Here is a 17,218-nt window from a genome sequence, read left to right on the forward strand (position 1 = left end):
GAGGACACAGATCAAACTCAGGTTGTACCAGCAGACATCCTGCAACCAGAAAGTGTTTTGGTGTCTAACCTTTGTGAAAATGTCATCAACTGATGAAATAAGATCAGGTGACAGAAATAAAGGAACATATGAATTTATTGGCAAACCCAAAGAAAATTGCCTCAAATATACAGAAGAGAGAAACATAGCAGATACAAAGATGTAACCTTGTATATTTACAGAACCATCACAATGACTTATTAATTTATACAGCAGTTTTCAACTGTAAGAAAAATGTGTTACCTTCACTTAATGCATAAACCATCATTAAATAAGAACTCAACAAGTGTTTCCCCGTGTAAAGCAGCTACATAATAACCTTGTATTCAATCTGTGTTTTTTTGTTTGTTTCGGCTCACTCTCTTCAAAGTTTTAATCTCATGCCAGGACATAAAGGAGTGATAACCAGGTTATTTCCTTCACAAAGCTCTGTGGATTTAAACATGACTCAAATTTAACATGCAGTTCAATGGGAGCTGCTATGAAACGGACACTTCCTTCACGGCTCGAAGACTCGTCCTGCCTAAAAAGTGCAATATACTGGATGAAACTGGCTGCACTTGATATAAATAATCAGTAAATAGACGCTGGCCATACATTGGGAGGGCCTCACATCATATCGTCACACCAGGCACTTGTATAACCACATCCAATTTACTGCACTCTGAACCTGCTAGTCACAAATAAATAAAACTTGTAATAAAGCAATATGTTTAACACGAGACAGACAAATAAATGTGCAAAAAATGAAGAAAACCCTGTAAGACGCGATGCGATGTGGAGAGTCATAAAATCAGTAGTATGAGGATGATTACAAAGAAAAAACAGCAGTTCACAATAAAAGACCTGTTATTTTAGAGAGTCTGCTCCACCTCAGATGCACACACCAGAAAAATAAAAGAAAGTCTCACACAGTGTTGCAGCTTAAACGACCACGTCTGTTAACTCTTCTACCAGGCTACAGTGTAGTTTTTGCTATACAACATTTACATAACTGAATTATTTTTTTCGCATTGCTCGTGTGCTTCTGTCGCCAAATCATATCATGGATGTAAAAAATATCTTTAGATATTTACTATCAAACTATAATTATTTCTGTAATTTTCTGAACATAGTTGAACCGCAAATTTGTCATCAAAGATTTGTTAGTACAAAACGGCTCAAATGATTATAAACACGACTTGACTACAGTGATTATTACAGTCTTATCACGTTAATCGTTAGGTCACAGTTAGGAAAAATGTTCAACCACAAACTCTTAGCATACAAAGGACTTTGTGCTTTAGGCAGTTTGAACTGCACACATTAATTTCTGAGCAAATCCTGTCTTGAAACAGACACAATTTGCTGTCCTATACATCGATGACATCTTCATTCATCAAACGGAGTTACTGGATACATCAGAGACATCGTGCCAGTGGGATTATTTCACATGCAAGGACAAGATACTGAATCTTAACATGTTATTGCTATGAACCTAATACAAATGGACCTTTTCCACTTGCGTCTTATTACTTTGGAGTATCAAAAGTATGCAGGCTTGTATTCCAAATACAGACTACAACAGGGGATTTCACAAATAAAAAATATCTATAATTTACATACTCTTGGCCATCCGTTGGGACACTTATTGACCGACAAATACTTTATTAAAAGTAAAAGTAAGGGATAGACTTGTGTGGTTTGGGGGAGTTATTACCAACAGCAACCTTTTAAACACCGACCAAATTGATACCACATCGAAAAATGACAAAATAAAACAGGTTTATGTACAAGTGCATGAGAAAAAGGACACAGAGCTTCAACAGAAGTGAGAAGTGTTTCCAGGAGCGCTCCCAGGACGACAGGAGAGACGGGACCCGTAAAGAAATGGTGGTGGATTTATACAACGAGCTTTGCTTCCATTACTCTGTCAGCAGTTCAAATGACTGCATCAGTTCTTCGTCCCTACAATAAATTAGATTCAAACTCAATCAATAGAATCAATAACTGGAGCACAACACTAACAGACCTCCTACACATAGCTCTCCTCAGCAGTGACATCAGTCCCAGGACGCCTCCGTACATTCATTATAGATGACAGCAGATTAGCACAGACTCTCCGTCTGGTAGCTGAGGCCAGAGTTCATACGAGTGACAGGAAGATTTAGCTGGAGACAAAAGAGTGACAGGAAGAGCGGCCGGCCACCGGGCAAGCTGGAAACCTGTTGTGCCTGCTATTCAAGCAGGTCCTGTGTAAAGACAAGACAAGAGGAAACAGTGAAGCTAGAGGCGACACAGGTGAGCAAACAAGGAAAACACTGTGGTGATGTTTGCACACACCTAACGCGATAACTCAAGTGACCTAGTTTGAAGGGGAATTCATGTTAACGTCCTAATTTTGTAGCAATAATATAAAGTCATGCTCTGATTAAAAAACAAAAACAAAACAGCTGCAATGCTCAAAGTATCTTAATAAGGTTGTCAGAAATATCACTACCTCACTTTTTGTTTTTAATCTGGATCCAACCCCTTATATGTAATTATTACTTTTATTTTTATTACCAATTTTTTATTTTTTTTAAACACGTAACTATCATATTTTAATAATTATGACATTGTGCTTCTTGAATTGCATGTCTTTTTAATACACTTGTGTTCTCAGGTCTCTCTGTCCCAAAGGGCCTGATAAAATAACGGCTATGTTTTGATACCATGTGTTTAAGGCTACACAATCTATATCGAACCTATTGAAAAACAGATCTACACTCAGATTTTGATCCCACAGCTGCACAGATATTAACATAGACATAAATGTTTTGGTGGTTCAGTAACCTTTTCTGTACCAGCACTGTGTGCAGGTTGTTCATAATTAATGTTTTACAATTATCTTATTTAAGGGCTATTGTATTGAAGTTTATCGTGACAACCTTAATTCTTAAATTTGACCAACATTCCTTCATTCCTTCACTTTTGAGAACGTATATGATCAACAGCACGAGGACAAAACATTGGATTACAAAGCTGTTGACAACATGTCTCCTCTCAGGAGTCTTGATTCTGACTGGAAAATAATAGCTTATCGCACATATCTTTTGTATCGGTGTATACATCGGCTCAGCTGACAAGTAACAAGAAATTGCAGCAGAGAAAGGACAAAGACTTGTTTAAGGTAATTTAGAAAGTTTCATTACATAGTTTGTCCACCAGGGAGCGCTGAAAAGCTGTAACCAGTGGGGACAATTATTTTTTAAAAGCACACTTTTAAGGGATTCTTATAAATAATATAAATATAAAAGTGATTATCAGCTAATATCTCTCTATTATTGTTTTATTGTTCTTTATTATCTTCTGTGTCCTTTTGTATGGGCCTGTACAGCGGGTGTGCACAGTGGGACAGTATGGCTTAATCACATAGGGCTCTAAATATTTAATAAGTTAATAAATGGCATTTGTGTTGACTGTAATGTGTAATATATGTTTTAAAATGTGTTGAGTGGACATCAACTTTTGTATGTCTGTATGTTTATAAATGTGGAGCCCAGGAAGCCTTGCTGTGCTAACAAACAAATAAGGCACCTGACATGAAAATGTGTTGGTGTTCGCTGCTGACAGCATCTGAAAGTTACAAGAGCTGATTTAACAGGAATTATCCTCTGCTGTCCTTAACAACAATGATTCAGCGATTCAAGTTATTTGTTTTCAGCAACATGGTGTGTCACGGATCATTTACAGCCCGTCCTTTCTTTTCCATGTCACCGTAGCTTGACCTACATAAGAGCTTGACGAAGGTGTGGCCACTTGAGTTTCTAAATGACATTGTACTCTACACCACAATGAACCAGTCTTAGTAGAAAAAGCTGGTACCCATGTTTCTATCTTTGCCTGCGTAAGAGGGAGGAAAAGTAATCCACTGTACCTCATCTGAGTCATCATGAAACTCGATCTTGCCATTCTGAGTGTGGTTGGTCTCCAGCGGGTCGTCCGACCCCTCCGCAGCATTGTCCTCAACATGCTGCTGCAGCACCGAGTACCTGTGAACCAAGAACCTGTAGGGCACATTCAAACTTCTGTCAGGTCACTAAAAACCATGTGGAAAAAACACAGAAAACACAATGGAGGACAGTGGAAGAAGAAGACAGGTTTTGGTTGAACTGTACGTGTGTGTAGAGAGATGCACTAACCTGCCACCACAGACATATTTCTTGACGAAGACGACTCCTGCTGCGATGCTCAGCAGCATGACGACGATGACTGTTATCACAATGGGAACAGATTTGGAGGAGTGACTGTCTATCTGTAAAAATAACAGCAGACCAAATATTTAGGCAACAAGAATAGAAACAGATATACAGCAGGCAAACATACAGCGTAAATAATAAGTGTTAGTATGCAGGGGTACTGACCAGAAGTGACGGGCCCACCAGGTCGCTCACACACCTCTTACTGAGGTCAATCTCTTTACGCTCAGGCATCTCTCCTCCCTCACATTTATCTCCAGGGATTTTCCTATAGCTGTAGACCAAGGACACATCAACAATTAATATCATCAAATTTGCCTAAAAGGGATTCACCGATTATTGTACTGGGTTTCTGAGCCAATACTGATGTTTAAAATAACATTTTTTTGTTTTTTATTCCCCTTTTTGTGTCAGGGGAACAAAGAAATCTTCATTGTTCAATTGTCTAGTTGTCATTGTTAGAGGTCATCCATCCCTTCATCACACACTCTTTGGAAGAGCACAAATTCGATCATACATATTTATAAACAACTTTTAATATAACCTACTATCACATTAAAAAGATATGTTTTTTTTAATGGTGAGGGTTAGTAAATGTTGGTGACTGCTTCAAAAGCCTTCTTAGCCCGCTATACAACAACCTACTCAATGAGAAGAGTTTCTCAGAAGCTTTACAAACTGATGGCAGGGATGTCACGAGCCAGTCGCTCATGAATGTGCCGGCAAAATTGATTTGACTTGTCATATAAGCATGCCACCAGTATCAGTGAATGTCATCTTATCTTATTGATTGCAGTCAACAAGGCAGATACAAGCTGATATATCGTTGAATCCCTATTAACTACATATAAATTCATCTGAGAGCCGACCCTACCTACTGCACATAGTTGTTTAACTGGACTTACACAAACATCTGTTTAATAATCATTCACTTTCTATTAAGAATCAGAATGCGTGCAGAGAGACAGGCATGATGAACCTTTGCATTTTTGGTCAGCATTCACTCTTCCTCATTGAAAACATGAGACTCACTCTCGCCCTCATCGGCTTCCTCTGCATGACAAGTACTTCCTCATTCACATCACTTCTCCTCTCCAACAAAAACTGAAGGCAATCCCTCTCTGCCTGTCATCATCTAATGGTGATGGAGCAAAATGTCTTTCACACTCTTATATACAGTATCCGATTTAATATTGGTCAAGTTGTCAAGCAGAATGAATCTCTAGCAAAAGTTAAGTCAGGAAGGCTTTTCTTTGCATGCTTTGGCCTGTAGTTTATTTCCCACAGCATCTTGCCATTCACTCCTCTCGCGCATGCTTACTCATAACTTCCTGCTGTCATTATCTGAGCTGAACGAGACATCACATGTTCTCATTAGCTGATCATGTCTGTCCAATAGCACATTAACACACCTCAAGTGTTCGCCTATCAACTTGCGCTTTTCTTTTCTTTTTTCTTTCTCCGCCCTCCACCTCCTTATCAGCGCCCAGCTTCATCATTTCATCAGCCTATCAATAGCAATAGAGTCGATCACAAAATCTTGTTAAGTCTAAGCAGCAAAGACTTTCTGACAAGACTTCATCATCACATATCATCTGTTATAATAAACAATTATCTTGACCTAATTTACTTTTCTCTGCTACCTCCTACATCTTGTGAAAAAGGACACTGCCTGTAAATGGGATATTACATTAATGAAATTTTTGTTGAATAATAAACCAGTATTGAACCAACAAAGTGTCCAACAGTGTTGGACTACAAGACTTACCCACTGGTCTGCAGTTGCTCCTCTTTGCCGTGCAGACAGAACTCCAGCACCTGTCCTTTCAGGTCCGGCTGCTCCACACACTCTGAGCTGTTCTCCTGACGGTAGTAGCCAAAGTCGCTGCAAAGAGCCGGAAGATGCCGGGAAGGTTAGCGAGGAAGGAAGAAGTAATCTACATTTAGTCTTGCCTTGGTTTTTTTTTTTAAGACACAATTCATTTCTACTTAAAGGAAAAATCCATTTTGAAATACTTTGACCCTGCTATTCAATGCCAGTTTGGCATATTTAATGTTGGCTCCTCTTCAAGGTATTTCATTTTATGTTTTTAAGTGCATCCATTTAGTTCGAGCTAAAGAGAAGTTAATCACATTTAAATGAGCAACCTTTTATGCCTCCACTTAAGCAGATCAATACACCAGTAATTTACTTTCAACGAAAGCAATGACAGCCAGTTAGCAGTACTTCCACCTCAGCCACCCAGGACAAGTACAGACAAATACATAATCACCAAAAGTATGTTTAAATCTAAATCTAAAAGACATTAAGTTGTTGTGTTTGACAGTGTGAGCATAAAAGTCAAACCACGTCTCACAAATCCCAAATCTGTACTAAATCGAAACTGTTTTTTAGTATACAGTGTGTCCACTCTGGAAGAAATGAGATTACTCAACCCACACAGATTGCAAACTAAACACGCTCGATTTTTGAGTGTTCTGTTGATGAAAAATATTCTCCCACAGACCAATGCACAAAAGAAATAAAAGAGCTGCTTAAAGATCTCCTCCCATCTCCCAAATTGATTTTAAAATATTTTATTAACACTGTTTTTAAAGCCAAAATCCTTAACATGACCCCTATCACTCATAAAAATGCCCTTAATATTTGAAATGCAAATATTTTTCATTTTACTGAAGTTTAACAAGTTTAACTGCTGGTGCAGTGCACCATGGCAACTGCTGCTGAACACAAGATGTCTCCTACTTCCGTTTTGAGTTTATTCTCAGTGTATGTGCACTGGAGGCTTCAGGTTTCCACATCACATTTGCATATGCTGAATACTGGACATAAAAGAAAGTGAAAATAAAGTGGCAGTGGAAAATTGGTGGCAAAGCATCTCTAAAATATCTCGTTTAGAAAGACATTTTACTTTCTGTTTGTGAAGTTTAACCCACAGTAACTTTTCAAAGTTGCACTTTGATCTGACATCAAATGAATTTTATCATTTCCTGTTACCATTGTTTTTTTTGTATACTAGGTGCAAACAGAGTAAACTATGACAATACGTATGTAGTACATATGGTATAGAACTAGTATGTAGTATGGATTTGGTGCACAGCGAATGTCTTACCACAGGAAGTCATCCAGGGTGCAGGGACACGGGGTTGGCTGGGTGTTGACCGCATAATCTCTTCCATTCCAGCAAACAGAGTCTTTCCTGAGACGAAGGAACTTCTCTTTGTAGCCTAGCATGCACCCGTCATTGGGGTCACTGATGTCATCAGAGTGGGCCAACCACTGCACATAGTCCTTGTCATCACCTGTATACATCAATATGTTGGACTCTGTTTACATACGATCTCTAACAAATGGCAAAATATTGACAGATTGATAAACATATCACGTCACTCACAGTCTCTGGTGAGGAGGTCCCTGAAGTCGATGGTGATGGAGATCCAGTACTGGCTGAGGAGGGAGTCTCTGTAGCCCCAGATGCTGACATTCATGGAGCGAGCTCCCGGCTCTGATGCCAGCCCAGTGAAGTAGATCGGGTCTTGAGTGAAGTTGTAGACACCCCAGCACTGTCCTTCATCGGTAGAAAATCTGTTGAGACATTGAAGAGTGTACAAACCTCAGCATTAAACATTGAAAATCCCACTGAGGCAGTGTGATTTGGGGCTATATAAATAAAACTGTAATTAAAGTAAAGAAACAACATATGAGAGGAAGTTTTATAGCTGCACTATTAGCACTGCTGTGATGTAAAGAGGGCACAAGGCTGACCTCAGTTATACAACATTTAACATTTCCCGTATGACATGTCAAAAATACCTGTGGTGAATAAAAACAAATACAGTAGGGTTGGGCTGATTTTCAAACTGTTTGATGGTAAGCCAGGACTAGACTGGTTATACCATGTTTTACTACAAATTGTCTCACTTGACTCATCCTTTTTTGAGTGGAACAAAATGTGAGCCCATGAATGAGAGAAAGACAACTGTGACAGTTTTTTTTTGTTTTTGTTTTTATTTCTCACAGATATTTCACAAGATAGCAGTAGCTACATTTATAGTATGAGTATGGGAAGCCTGCAAATATCTCACAATGAAAGCCTTGTCAGGAAATGGAGGGCTACTCTTCACTGAAAAGCTCAAGGGGGTTTTAATTTGTAAAGGACTAGAGGAAGTGTCTAGTTTAACAGCGTAATACAGTGACTTTAAGAGGGCATATGGGAGTTGACCAAAACGAGGCTTCATACTAAAGTATTGTAGCGTTTAGACAACATAGCCTGCACCAACTTGTTACTGATGAGAGTTGTCTCTTGTGGACATCAGTCGGAGTCGTATAGCAGCCCTCTTTACAACTCTCAACTCCAGCACATCACAAGTAAAAGGCAGCACAACCATGCTCTGAGCTCATCAGCTATCCTGGCACTCCTGCTAACTAGTTACTCTCCACCTGCAGCTGACAAATGCTGGTTCACATAAAATCAAACCGGTTTAAGTACGTACACCGGACCAGACAGGCAAACCTACCCAACCCTAAATTACAATGAGCTTATATTTAATTCCTAGTATAAGTAGACAGATTTCTGCATCAGCAAGCACAGGTCCAACCCAAACTCCTTTATACACTTTAAGTGTAACTCACTTGATCTGGTTGATAGGTTGAGTGGGGCTGTGCTCCACAGCCACCAGGAGGCCACCAGAGTCCAGGATAGCGTAGTGATGGGGCCCATCGAGGGCCTTTATCCAGGTGTACCCTCCATCATCAGACACATACACATCAGGCCTCATCACTGAGATGGCATCCCCAACACTCCCTGAGGAGAAACACAGAAAGGCTTAGCAATAGTTTACCCATTTAAATAACTCATGTTTATCCAAACATGGAAAAATATTAGTATGAAAGCTCTGACGAGTGACTTACCATGAGCTAAGATGAGACCCACAGCATTTGGTTCAGACATAGGCAGCATGGGGACATTCAGCCTCATAGCAGTACTGTAGGCTGCGTGGATGTGGAGACTGCACTATGGACACAAACAAGCAGTAGAGTTGCAACGATTAGTCAATTAATTGAAAGGTCGATCGAAAGAAAATAAATCGGCAACTATTTTGATGATTGATTAATCATTTCAGTCATTTTTCAAGCAAAAATATTGAACATGTGCTGGTTCCAGCCTCTTAAATGTGTGAATTTGCTGCTTTTCTTTGTCATTTATGATAGTTAATGAAGAGTCTCTGGCAAACTGTGATGAGCATATTTTACCTTTTTTTTTTTTTTTTTTTTTTACATTTTATAGACTAAATGATGAATCAAGAAAATAATAGGCAGATTTATTGATAATGGAAATAATCATTAGTTGCAGCTAAAACAAGCAGCATGTGGTATCTGACTGTTTGTAGTACCAACAAAAAGTATCATGTTCCAAAAACACCAGCTCCCTCTCTTTACCTTGTCTGGGTCTTTGGCGGTAGCATCACACTTGCTGTCGGCAGGTTTCCGCAAGGGAACCCATTCCCCTCCCTGATCGAAGGACACCACAGTCTGCACTGACTTATCTGGAAGACCAGGACACAACATTTACTGGTAGTCTCGAGTGTTTTGCTGACACTCCTATCCACAATGTGTGCAAACGAAGCTTTAATACAGGTAACCCACAGTTAAAAGTAAGCAATGCAACCCTCAGACAGGTAAGAAAGACAAGATAAAAATAAAGAGAGGCAGCAGGAGAGAGACGGCAGCAGACGTGATGGAGTTCAGATTTAGCAGGTGAGGAATTTCTGGTGAAGTGTCAGCCAGCCGCGTCAGACACACAGCACATCTAACACTGAACAGCTAATTAAATATTTACCCAAAGCGCTCCCTGCGGTATGTAATGGAGAAGTCATACATGCGTGTGTTTGAGGGAAATTTGAGTACAGGCATGTGTTGCTGTTCCTTTATCAAAGCACAGGCACATGAATAGAGCTACCTTCAGCCAGGACGCTGGTGATGAAAACTCCTCGCAGGGAGGTGACGTTAGTGAAGTCTGTCTCGCCTCCTGTGGTGGTGTAAAGGTGGCGCTCCAATGACTTCGAGTACACAGTGCCGCGGTCATCTGATACATAAATGGTACCAAATCCTGAATCTGCAGAAAAAAAACACAAACTGGTTCACACATGTTGAAGAGAAACTTACACAAAGGATTGCATTTGTGGAGTTCATTACAAGACCGCTTTTTTTTTGCATTGCGCTCTGTAATTGTTGCTGCTCCTCTTTACAATATGAAGGATAAACAGGTTTCAGTGTGGACTTACCTCCAGGCTCGTCGACATGCATGAAGACCATTTCATCGTTAGCTGCCAGGATGGAATAAAACTGCTCGTGGCCGACAGGGGGCAGCTGGGCCATGTTCCACGTCTCACCCTGGTCAACTGACACATGGATCATCCTCAGAGTGCCCTGCAGAGAAAGAGAAGGACAGAACGACACACAGGGAATAATGAGAAAACTAAGTTGTGCAAATTATAGACCTGACCCCGAGGCCTGATTATGGAGTCAGATTTCTGACATTTCTGATAAAGCATGCTCATGAGCAAATAATGTTAATTAACAGTAGCAGATATGGAGGCCCTCAAAAGTAACTCTGCTATCAAACCTGAGTTAGGGGGAGGCACTGATTAGTCACTTTTAACATGATCAAACACTCCTCAAAGCTTGAGAAAAACAGAAAATATGGCCTAGTTTCACAAAAATTAGTAAATTAAGTTATAAAGTTGTGTTTCTGTACACTGAGGCCCGGCCTCTGGAAGCACTCAGCGTTTATTGCTTGCCAACCTAATTCTTCTCTAACCTGAGGTCTGATAGACATGAATTTATCAAAAATTCAGTGCCCCATGTTGCTATTTTCCTGGTTTTTATAAAGTAGGTCGGAAAATTGACTTAATTGTTTGAATAACAAGCCTCTGGCCAAACTGTCTGTTGTTCAGTTAACAGAAGATTTCAATCAAGGTTTAAGAAGGGTGTGATGCAGTTAATAGTGACTAATCATAAAAGTGCCAGTGCCTCCCTTGGTTTCCAACCCTTAATTGTCAAAAATCAGGTGGATTCACTTGATTTTTGACAACTTAACTGTGACAGAATTTTGATTGAAATAAACACCAGTACTGGTGGGTGAAACTTATATCTTCCATTTAAAACAACACACGGATAATACTAACACTACATACTAAATAAACAAATATTACAAAAAATATTTTCATCTCGACTCATAACAGCATATTGCCTTTCAAATTGAGTGGACTGAAGCTTGTTCTTACAAATCCAAAAGGTCTAAACAATCAATATTTTGCATCTGGTTGACTGATTTATTTCTGTATCTGCTGGTGATTTGTACAAACTGTATACTGACCTTGCCTGTCATTACAGAGGCGAAGAGGAAGCGTCCACCCAGGCCGAAGGAGTATATCTTACTAGCGACTGTCTTGATGGTTTTACCATAGTCTGTCGTCCTCCTCAGTTCCAGCATTCCCCGATCACCTGGGGGAAAAAACATGGGGAAAGCTTAGAAATGGAAGTGCAATAAAATCTGTGTAAGGTACATACAAGTGTATAGATATAAATACTTTGCTTCATTTGGCGAGGATCATGTTATTGTCATGGTCTGTTCATGGTCTCAGTTATCTAAGTCCATACATTAAATTTATATGGTAGATCTGGGTTTGAGCTGCTTATGCCAACTTTACATTTTAAGATTTTGCTTAAAGGGGTATCACTTACTGCAGGATCCATTGAGGCTGGCTGTGAAAAAGATGCCATTTTTCCTTCCCCTAAAATCAGAATGGAAAGTAACAAGAATTTCAGATAAGCTGACACACACATTTGAACACAGAGAAGCAGAATAGATACAGAGTGCTTTTGTTACTGTCGATGTGACAGCTCTTAGTGTGCTTACATCTCAAGGAAGAAATTAGGTCTCAAACAGGAGTCTTTGTGCATTCTCAGTCTTTTCTCATAATAGGTTTTACTTTGTTGTGTAAGTAAGCATCACATGGCATGCTTATCAAATACAACCAGCATACAGCCATGCCCTTCTTAAATATGTACTCTCGTTGGAGTGTTTTGACTTCACAAAGCTCCTGCTCCAGTTGCAAATGACCCATTTTCCTAGAGCCTGTTTGGATCAGCATCTTTGGGATAATAATAATACAAGGTTTTGTTTTAGGAAGACTGTTTTGTACTTATAGTTCTCTCTCACACACAGTGACCTTGAAAACACAGCCTGAAAATCGAAACTACAAAGATATTCAAAGCTGCCAGGGTTACTAGGTGATTCATACCAGGAAGTGCCTCTAAAACAACAAACACTGCTGCAAGGGTTTGGCTGCAGCAGAGCCGGTTGAACAGTCACTGGGTGGAAAGCAGTTTTACTACCCATCTTAAAAAGATGCAGCACCAATAAAAGTCTGAAGAGAAAAACTATGATCATGTTTGTGTCTGGTTATTACAAATCTTACAAGTTTGATGAAGTCAAAACACGGTTAAATATACTTTTCTTTGGCTACCAGTAAAGTAAAAAAACTCCACTGTCATCCATTACCTGTAATAATTTGCTCGTTGGAGGAACAAAAACTTAAGAAAATACTGCACAACTGACTAACAGATATCATATCACTTATTGAAATCTTTGCTACATGCCAAACCATTAAGAATGGGGTTCTTCCACTCCTCCCCCATCTCACTGCAGGAGAAATATTTCCAATGAGATGCAGACACTTGGGTATATTGAATAACATTACTGTTTGTTCACCGAGCACCTGACAAAGGGGGCTGCTGATATCATTACTTTGTCTCGTATCTTACCATTTCACCAGGCACACCATGTCGTGGAGCTTTTTCCAGGTGCTGCCCAAATCTTCAGACAGCCACAGTTCATTCTGAGGAGAGAAAAAACAAGTTTATTAAATCATGAATTCAGAGTTCAACAGCTTTGACAACTCAGTTTACTGATACCATCAACACCAGAGCCATGTTAATGAATGTACACTGTGCAAACATAAGATTGACCAAAAGGTGTTGTCCTGCCATGAGGAAGTGAGGTGGCGAACTTTGCTTAAGGGTTTTACAACAGGCCATGAAAAGGTTGTGCATACAAATGAATGACTAACACACACACACACACACACACACACAGAACTGGAGCTTTCAAGTTCATATAGACTGGCTGACCTACATCCAAACAAAACATATCTCTTTAAGATTCACCACTTACGTTGTTGCTGAGGACCAGCAGCACGATGGAGTTTTCAGGGTTGTACATAATCTGCATGAGGGGGACGAAGGGAAGGTCCTGGTGGGAGAAACTCTTTCCAAAGTCATCAGAGACAAAGATACGAGACCCATGACCTCCAGACACTTCTCCTGTCAGGATCACCTATAAGAGTTTAAAAAAAAAAATCAGACTGAGGAAACCACACAAGATAAGATCTTGGATTAGGCACATGTCACAGGACAACATCAAGTAAATGTGATGAATTTACAGCTAGAAGAGTCGATGAGGAAGTGACTTACTTTGCCAGAGTTCTCGGGGCCGATAGCGATGCCAAACTCTGATCTGATAAAGGTGTTGTTGATGAGGCTGGTCACATCCTGGAATGACTTCCCGTAGTTCTCACTGGCGGACAAACAGTTGCAGCGAAAATTTATAATATATCTACAGAAACAAAATGGTGAGCTCAAACAGAGGAGATCATAAGACGTACCTTCGGTAGAGTTTGGACTGCCCAAGTCTTATCATGAAGAAGGGCACCTGAAAAGTTGTCAAAGCCAGGATGACCTGCCAAGAAAGAAGGTTCAGCTTGAAGAGAAATGGAGCACGAATCATTTATTGATGCGCATGAGACTCTGATGTGAGGGAACTTGTGTACTCTACAAGGCTCTTTGCAGGCTGCCCAGTCTGTCAAGTTTCATACAGTTCACTGAATAACCCAGCCATGTTTGTCCCACTCATGTCACAGCAGAACAACACAGCATCAAAGACATGTTAGGTGAAAATGGAGAATATTCGACTCACCCCTGTGCCATCTCCAACCCAGGCCAGCGACACCGACCCACTCAGGTCGTTGAAGGTGTACTGAGAAAAAGAACAAAATCAAACATAGACATATTAAAAATCTGTGTGAACGATTGATACTGAATTTTTGGAAGAACGGCCGTTTGAGTCTGGCAAACAAATCTCAATGAACTGAACTGACTGCAGTCAAAACTTGTATGTGCCCTTTAGCCTCCAGACTTGACTCAGGGCTCCAGGCTGGCTTTTCACACTGGCTGGTGCGCCTAACTTTTTCATTTAGGAGCACTGGTGCACAATTTAAATGCATCCAAAAACACTGTACATTTTAACTTAACGTCTTAGCAAATTATGTAAATCATTGTTTTTCTTTTCTCCTCAAATGACAGCACAAAGCAAATCGCAATTTCAGAAATACTTTTAATATATAAATAATAAATTTTTTAAACTGACCTGCAGGACTAATGAAAATGTTTCGTCGCACTTGACAGATTTTTGGGTGCTTGTGCGACTAAAATAGTCGGCCTTAGACTGAATTTTTGCTTTGACTGGAACTGTGCTTCCCCCTCACCGTGTGACAAAGCGCAAAAAGTGAAGCACCACTTATCAGGGCGGACAGGCATTTCAGGAAACACCAGACTCAAGCCAAGCGCTCTCAGCAAATACGTCTGAATACAACTGCTGAGTAACCCATTAAACCTGAGGTCAAGACTTCGCTTTTCACTCTTGTGAATTGTGTGCAAGTTAAAGGGGCACTATGTAGTTTTGGAGAAGAAATTCAGAGTAAGAATTTTATTATATAATGATTTGAATAGGTAATAATATAAACTCAGATATATTTCTATTTTCCATAACTGAATAAACGAGCTGTTCTCAGAGGAAAATAAGGTCCCCAGAACACAGTTTGAAGCTAGAAAGGTGGCAGGGTCCGCCACATATAAACAGAGTAAAACAGTATGAAATTGTGTTGTCATTTAAGGTCAGTTTGTTTATTCAGTCATGAAAACAAACAGTTTGTTCATCAAGTGTGTTGAGGCATTTAAAAAGACAAGTCAACCAGGATCTGTCTTTTCTGATTAAAATTTCTTTCCTCAAAACTACATAGTGCACCTTTAAGAGAGTTTAGCAGTGTGGCTCCAACAAAAATACTTTTACTTTCGTTGTTAATAGAGAGAATATCTTGTTTCCTTTCAGTGTCCCTGCCTGTTCTTCTTTAACTATATGAACATTCACAAAGTGTTTGAGGCTCATGCTGTAAGCAGCTTCAATACCGGTGGGACCTGCAGCAGGAACCTCGAGAGGAGAGACGTGGCTGAGCCTCCAAGAATTCTGTCGACTTTAGATTACCGAGGCCAAGTATTCAAATACTGCAATGCAAAGTTGATCACATGTCGATGGGGAGCTAGGCAAACAAACAGCACAGGGCTCTGCTGAGGTCAGCCTCCTGTTTGTTTAGAGGAGAGAACTGCATGGTTGCGTAGACTGCATTAATTTGTCTGTGCCGAACCTGTGAAATCCATTACACATCTGGTGAGACCAAATCTAGCCTTCTCTCCTCTGCAGGATTTCAATGCGAGTAAGCGCAAAATACTGTGGCCTCTCCCTGCCGCACAAACACAGCTTTTAATTACAAAATAACTACCACACAGTCGGTCACATGGATTCCCCTGGGCCAACATCCCTGTCAACATTCAGGCGGGCTGGCTGACTGTGAGGCAGAGACAAGTGGGATCCTCAAACACAGAATAGAGCTGCATCCTTGAGAAGAATCAGATATAGGTCAGGGCCATTAGTGGAGCATTGAGAGGTAAAACGCTGTGCTCCAGTGGAGCCTACGTAGGTCTTAAAGCATGAGGGAAATAGGCGTTGTAGCTGTTTCCCTACACTGGATTTCACTGCAGCAGATACAAAAGAAAAGAAAAAAAATGAAGGCACAGAAAAGGAAAGGAGGTGCCTTTACTGGCTTTCTGAGGTGCAGGAAAAACCAGAACTTGGACTCAGAAGGGGATTTTAATGATGAGACATGCTTTTTATAGAAGAGTAAAAATAAATCTACAGACTAAAATCCTCCGTTTAACTGTTACCTCGGGCTTTAAGGCTTAACGTGACAGTTGAGTGGAAAACAAGCCCATCAGGAGCTCGGTTTGTCAGTACACTGAATAGCTGATTAGGCCTCTCCGTGCACCTGCTTAGCACCTGCGCATCATCCTCTCTCGGCTCATTTAACCGTCAGACGTGTGAAGAAGAGGAAGAAGAAGAAGAGTAACAGGAGCTCAGTTGGTTAACTTACACGGTGGGTGTTGTCTGCTAACTTGGTGTCATATCCTTGCAGGGCTTTGCAGGAGTCGCCCTCCGGCACGCTTCTTCGTTTTATCTTGTGGGTGGCTGATGGAGACAGCCATGCAGGCAGAGACCTCTTGACGATTTTCGCAGCTTTCTCTTTAACGTATGACTGCCTCGCGAACACCGACTGTCCGGAGGCTTTGGATCCCTGCTGGAAATCTAACCCGGCTGTGAAAGTGCAGACACACAACAGCAGGATACAGGGCAGCAGCAGTCCCATCCTCGTTGCTGGTGTCACTGGCACAGAAAACAAAACCAAACACCCAGGAACGAGTCTTTGTTTACCCCGTGCTTGCCTTAGAAATTGAAGGTCGCTAGAGCTCTCTCTCTGCCGCGGATGACATCAACAAAACAGTAGTCCTGACAGCGACTATTTCGGGCTTTCAAAACACGGAGCGCCCTCAGTGCTGCCACTATTCTCCCGAACGGCAGCGAAAATACGATAAATACAGCAAATAACGCAAATTTTTCAAAGTAACCTTCGTGTTTAGCATCAATTATTCGCGCTGCAACTCCTTATCCAACATGATGCATAGTAACGATGGGGAGAATTGTGGCTGCTGGTCGTAATGCTCTGTG

At 40.6% G+C, this 17,218-nt stretch overlaps 1 protein-coding gene across 1 annotated transcript; it reads right to left on the reverse strand.

Annotated features, from left to right (window-relative positions):
• Window positions 1–117: 117 nt before the first annotated feature.
• Window positions 118–17,218, reverse strand: sort1b (sortilin 1b). The gene is made up of 20 exons (XM_084367162.1): window positions 16,587–17,218; window positions 14,300–14,359; window positions 13,989–14,062; window positions 13,798–13,900; window positions 13,499–13,660; window positions 13,090–13,163; window positions 12,007–12,056; window positions 11,639–11,766; window positions 10,545–10,689; window positions 10,220–10,375; window positions 9,700–9,806; window positions 9,172–9,274; window positions 8,893–9,064; window positions 7,655–7,845; window positions 7,373–7,562; window positions 6,028–6,144; window positions 4,425–4,533; window positions 4,203–4,315; window positions 3,938–4,067; window positions 118–2,270 (listed from the first exon to the last, which is right to left on the reverse strand). Exons 1-20 carry the CDS (start codon window positions 16,857–16,859, stop codon window positions 2,256–2,258), a joined length of 2,472 nt encoding a protein of 823 aa, XP_084223288.1. The 5' UTR covers window positions 16,860–17,218; the 3' UTR covers window positions 118–2,255.

Source organism: Pagrus pagrus (genome assembly GCF_965226575.1).
Source record: "Pagrus pagrus genome assembly, chromosome: 11".
Classification (NCBI taxonomy): domain Eukaryota; kingdom Metazoa; phylum Chordata; class Actinopteri; order Spariformes; family Sparidae; genus Pagrus; species Pagrus pagrus.